General features: G+C 43.6%; 1 protein-coding gene across 1 annotated transcript in view; it reads right to left on the minus strand.

Moving 5' to 3' along the window:
- TDRD3 (tudor domain containing 3) overlaps positions 1–5,748 on the minus strand; it is a 94,065-nt gene extending 88,317 nt beyond the window's left edge. The window contains exon 1 of the mRNA XM_057372833.1: positions 5,509–5,748. Within this exon, the coding sequence (XP_057228816.1) occupies positions 5,509–5,549 (41 nt within the window). The 5' untranslated portion in view covers positions 5,550–5,748. The remainder of the gene's footprint in view (positions 1–5,508) is intronic.
- Positions 5,749–6,078: the final 330 nt, after the last annotated feature.

Here is a 6,078-nt window from a genome sequence, read left to right on the forward strand (position 1 = left end):
TGGAAAACTTACACACTCCCAGAGAACTCACTGATTGGAAAGAATCAATCTGAGACACASTAGACCAAGAAAAGTAAGGCCACTGAAAAGGTGGGCGTAAAAGAAAAGTCTGCCTCACTTCAAAGCACTTTTAACATTAAATGTGTTGCAAGTAGAGCAAGCTTTTTTCTTTCCCTTTGTTTTTCTTTTGTTGAGTAAAGGTTTCACAGTAGCAACAACTACACTTTAAGTTGCAACAATTCTATAAATCAAGGACATATTAGTGCTAGAGCTTCCTAGTAGAGAAACCAGCAGGTAAAATCTGTGTGTCCAAAGATGATGCATAAATCGATTTGAGATTTCACATAAAAAGATGCAGGGAGTATCTCTCCCAACAGCTAATGAAAACCAGGAGGGTGAGCTGCAGCAAGGCAGTGAAACTCACAGCTGAGACAGAGTGCATAACAGACTGTCACACTTGCTTTCCTTTTTTTCTCTATCCTGTTTCCAACAGTCCGGTTCATTTCTTTCTAAATCCTCACTCCCTCTTCCCTCATCTCCAATCAAGAGGAGAAAATCCTTTCTTCAGCAGAACTATGGTGTGAAGACACTTACCTAACAATATAAAAATACGAACATAAATGGTGTTTTAACTTACGCAGAGTAGGTCTATCTAGTACAGCTCCATTTTTGTCAAGGGTGGCCAGAGGCAGATGATCCAGGTCAAGAATGCAAACCACAACAAATATCTAGACTTAAGTGTCTGGAGTAATTCCTTGCTATCAGCCATTTTAGAGCTGGTACTCCAACTTCACTGCAGAGTTCAGTATTCAGTGCATCTATCCCTACCTGGCATTGCCTAATTACAGTCTTAACTCACTTGTATTTTTTCTGCTCCACAATATCATGCAGCAAATAAGTTCCACAATTTAATTACACATTGCTTGACAAGCTGTTTTAATTTTCTTCAGGTAGCAAGTTTAATTCACCATGTGGCCTAATTCTTGTCCTCAGAAAAACAGCTACTCTTGCCTTCTATTCATCATTTCTGTAYGATCTATGGATTTTATAGATCTCTATCATCTCTCCTACTACTGTTCTGTTTTTCAGAATAAAGATCTTCATCTTCCCAGCACAGAGTGTCTTCCACACCTCTCATCCACTTTCTCACTGTCTATGAAACCCTTGCTGCACCGGGATGATTACATTAATGCACACCGTTAATGATTTGGACACACGACTAATAAACATAATGTCCTAACAATGATTTAATTCTTTGTGAAGAATTCCCAATAGCTGTCTGACCATTGCCCTTCTCTGAGTAAGTAACAAGAGCAAATTTAGAGCTTATCACTGTGTATGGGTTTGCATTATTTCCCCCGAAAGAGCATCATTTAGCATTCACCAGAACTGAACTACAGCTGTATGTGAAAGAACTGGACAATGGCTTCAGAAGAGTTTGCTGCAAATATCCAATTAGTTTAGATTTTACCAATCCTCACAGATCAACAAATTGCTMTAGTGCCACTGTACTGATGTTGCTTAATATTTTTTAATATAATAAACCTCTAAATCCCAGTAGAAACCTACTGCTAACATTATTCCAACATGAACCACTCATTTATCTATCTAGTTTCTCATCTTTTAACCAACTGTACTAATCCACAGGATAACCATCTGTCTTTGGCAAATAAGCTTTGGTTGAGGTCCTTAGTCAAAAATTTTATCCACTTTTAAATCAATCTGCTACTGACTTAGGTAAGTGCTTTCCAATTCTAGAGTTGCAGCATGCAGTGTGCAATAATTGTGTAGGATTTGGTGAGTAAGAGATCTGCTTCCATTTTATGTCCTACCTGCAGATTACATAAACTTCACCAAGTTAATCCACTTTAGTTTTCTCTTTTCAAGACCCAAGATCTGTGAACCATGGGCTAAATCTGCTGTAGGCCGTGGCATATTGTTTATTTTTGACCATATCTTGGCATTTCCACGTAATAAACTCCCAAAAACTCCAAATATATAGGAACACTGAAGAGGCCTTGGCTTGTCATATTCTCTTATGAAATGCCACTCATGAGACTTCCAGAAAAAAAAAAAGGAGAAAAAAAAAAAAACCACAAAAGAACTCAACCAACCAAAAAATTCTGTTGCAAGCCAGTGAGAAGTGCTTTGCAACTCATTGATAACATAAGGGTATGTATTCTGCAGTCCATCTTGTCTTCACTTCTAGTAATAAAACCAGATTCACTAAGTCATCCTCCATTAAGATCCAYATTTTAATGAGAACACTGGAAAACTGGTTCTGAAATTCATTAATGTAACTGTAACAGTACAAAAAAGCAATTCTGCCATTTGGTCTTCCTCCTCATGTTTGATAACTAAATAAAAAGTTAATACAGAACTTCTGTTCCAAGACAGAATATCTTTTTCACTGACATGTAATACAAACACCTTATCTGTCCCCTAGTTGGGGCCAATATCTCATTCCAAGGAACAGTGTAGTGCATAACAAAAAGAACTAGCATCAAAAAATGTGGGCTTTCAATGAGAGCTGCAGGGGTCTGTCTTCAGAAAAACTACAATTCTGCACACTAACTACAGGAGCCATTTATTCATTTTAATAAAACACCCGTATCACCAAAAAAAAAAAAAGTCTCAGCTTTACCTACCTCTGTTACATTTAGGTAGGGCTACTTTGCCCTTCAGAAACTGACAAAAAAAGTAATTGATATGCTGAAGGCAAATATTACAAATTTCCAGACAATTTTATAACAGATTACTCTGACAATACCTAGTTGGGGGAGGGGAATAGGTATACAATGACTGTTCTGTATTAACTACACTGTATAAAAGGTTTACTTGAAAAATATTTTCAGAATTCAGAATCATAAAATGTAAACACTAGTTGCAGAAATAGCTATAAACAAGTGTCTATGTTAACTCTTCCAACCTTGTAAAATTTTAGAAACTTATTGTAAAAGCCATCAGTACAGGMRGTATTTTACAAGCTAGCAGATACTCAACTAAGCAAGAACAACTTTTTTCTTTACTTGACACACCATGCAGTGCTTCTGCAGTTTAAGTGGGGACAGATTTTAACATAWAAACTCAATTTTGGTTTTGTACTAGAAAACTTATCATTCTGACATCAGGTGACAGCAACAGTAACAACCAGTTTGGTACAAAACATTATATAATCACCAGTATAGTCAGACATATACTACATTAAACACCATTGAAGGTTCACTCACAGATGCRTTAAATAACTCTAAGATCTAATAATATGAGAAAAGTCATATGCATAAGAGCAGCAGCAAAGCAGTCAAAAGCATGGATGCTTAGGTTACTATTATTTTTAAGTGAACACAAGCTAAGATTTCCAAATCATTATTTCTTGTTCCAYTCCACCTCACATTCCTCAAAAGTATATGCATTAATTTCTCCTGCTTTCATACTATTCCCAGTGCAACTAGGTCAAGGCATAATTCCAGTGGACCTGATAATCAGCCCATTACTTGCCCAATCAACTTTCAGCCTCTGGCTCCCACCCTACAGGACTGCAAGAATTACAAGTGTTTAMAACCATTCAAGAGTCTACACCCCCAAGGAGGGCAACAAACTCTGCAGAGGAACAGATTGTTTCAGAGGCACCTCACATTTGTACTGCAAAAACCTGAAAGACATTTACCAATGGCACTCGTTCAGCTGAAAAGGCAGTAAACTAAGACCTGAAACTGTGATAAAATTTTGAATAGGCAACAGAAAGTAATTAAAGCAAATGATGAAAATAAAACCACTTTTATGGAAAACTTTTGTATTTTGAGAGAGGAATAAGTGTACGAGAGAAAAGTGGTGAGTTTCAAGTCAAAATTCCAGTTAAATAAGCTGATGTTATAAAAAGTAGCAGAGACAGTTACAATTATTTCAATTCAGCAATAGCCAGGAACCACAGGATTGTGCACTCTAGAAACACTGAGAACATTTTTTAAGTATTTTTGAAGCTTGATACACTTATCCAAGAAGCAGACACAAGGACACTTAATTGTTGTTTGGTTACTATTACCACAAAGCACTGCAAAAGCTGGGCTAACAAACACAGCATCACCATCCGGTTCAAGATGATGATCCCTCTGTATTCAGCACTGGTGTGGCCTTACCTGGACTACTGTGCACACAACAGGAAAACTACGTGAAGGTCCTTAAATAAGTCCAGAGGAGGGCAAGAAAGCTGATGGCATGTCCCGTGAGAAACAGCTGAGAAGTTCGGCCTGTCTAGAYTGGGGAATAGGAAGCTGAGGGGCAACCTCATTGCTCTCTACAGCCTCCTGGGGGCGYGGGGAAGTGGAGAGGGAGGTGTTGATCTCTTCTACTTGGGATCCAGCAATAGGATGGATCAAAGGTGTGTCAGGGAGGGTTCAAACTGGATAGAAGGAAGAATTTAATTGCCAAGAGCATGGTCAAACACTGGAAGAGGTTTCCTAGACATGTGGTCAATGCCAGTCAAATGTTTAAGAGGCACTTGGCCAGTGCCCTTATAACACACCAAGATTTGGTCAGGCCTGGGGTGGTCAAGCAATAGGACTAGATGATTGTTGTAGGTCCCTTCCAAGTGAATTGTCCTGTTTTATTCTAAATAACCCACTTTAATATTTTCCATTTTAGAGGTACATGAAACCACAAACCAGGAAGACCACTAACTTATACAGTAAAACAGAAATATCCCCAAAACGCCACTGGAAATAACTTCATCTAATACGAGCAGCTTATCTCAATTACATCCAAAGTATGTTGCTCTGTGCTTTAGCAGTTAGCACTGAACTTTAGGTTTAGTGAAAGATTTCCAAGCAGTTAAGGAAAAAAGTCAGTGTTGACTAGTAAGCAAACTACTTCAACCAGTAAACAAAACAAACAAACCAAAACAAAAACTTCTTACAGTGCAAACCCACTTCTAGACTAGCAAATACGCGTTTGCTGTAGATATTTGAAAAGTGCAACTCGTTGAAACACATCGTTCCAAAATGTATACTGTGTGCCCAGCGATTGGGACCAAGTATAAAACACAGCTACCTGAGTTCAAGCTTCATGTGTGCCTGACTTACCCTACCTTCACTTTTTTCATCTTGGCTTCCTTACTGAAGGGGCGCACAGTGCAATTACCGACCCCAGCGGTACGGGCAGCCGCCAGGCCTCCAGGCTCGGCCAGCCCCGGGGCAGGTGGGCAGGAGGGGAGGCGGGAGGCCGCCGATCCCGGGAGGGCTCGGGGACAGCCCCAGGATGRGGTACCGGCCCTTCCCGCAGCAGCRCCGGGACGGGCCGGGAGCTGCTCCCCAGGGCGAGCCAGCGCCAGGCCCCGAGCGCACCGGGGGACGGCACAAACCCCTGCCCGCGGCCCACGGGCTCCGAGCGGTGCTCGGGAGGGGACGCTCCCCGGCACCGCAGCCAAACACGGGGCACTGCCCACCCCGCTCCGCCGCTCGGAGTCACCCCGGAGGCGAAGGCGGCGGCGCGGCCGAGCTCGGCCCCACTTACCAGCCCGCCTCGGAGAGCGCCGCCCGCGCCCGGTCGGCCATGGCGCCTCCCCCGCCGCTCGCCCGCAGCACTCGGGGCCGGCGGGCACTGCGGCGACCCCCGGCACTCGCTCGCAGCGGGAGCAGGGACAAGGGGCCCGCTCTTTCCCCCGCCCCGCGGGCCTCTCCGGGAGCTCGGGCCGGCCAGGGGGAGGGAGGGAAGGGGGGAGGGAGGGGAGAGAAGGGAAGGAAGGAGGAAGGAAGGGGCGGAGGCGGCGCAGGCAGGGACGAACAAAGCCCGCGACCGGCGGCTGCCTGGAAGCTGCGGCCGCCATGGCGGGCAAGGGAAGRAGTRAGGGCAGCGCSGGGCGGCAGCGCTCTTGTGGTTCGGGGCCTGCCGCCGTGTGGTGTCGGGAACGGATTGTTTTAAACGCGTTTCGTCTGTGAATAATATTATTGATAGTAGCGTTATGCTGGAAAGGCTCTCCTCCGTGCCCTGGTGCGGGTGTGAGGGATGAGGAGGGTTTTTTGGAAGGATCTGGAGCACAGGTCACAGGAGGAGCAGCTGGGGGAGCTGGGGTTGTTTAGCCTG

Source organism: Malurus melanocephalus, unplaced genomic scaffold, assembly GCF_030028575.1.
Source record: "Malurus melanocephalus ecotype Western Australia unplaced genomic scaffold, MMel_1.1 scaffold_179, whole genome shotgun sequence".
Classification (NCBI taxonomy): Eukaryota; Metazoa; Chordata; class Aves; order Passeriformes; family Maluridae; genus Malurus; species Malurus melanocephalus.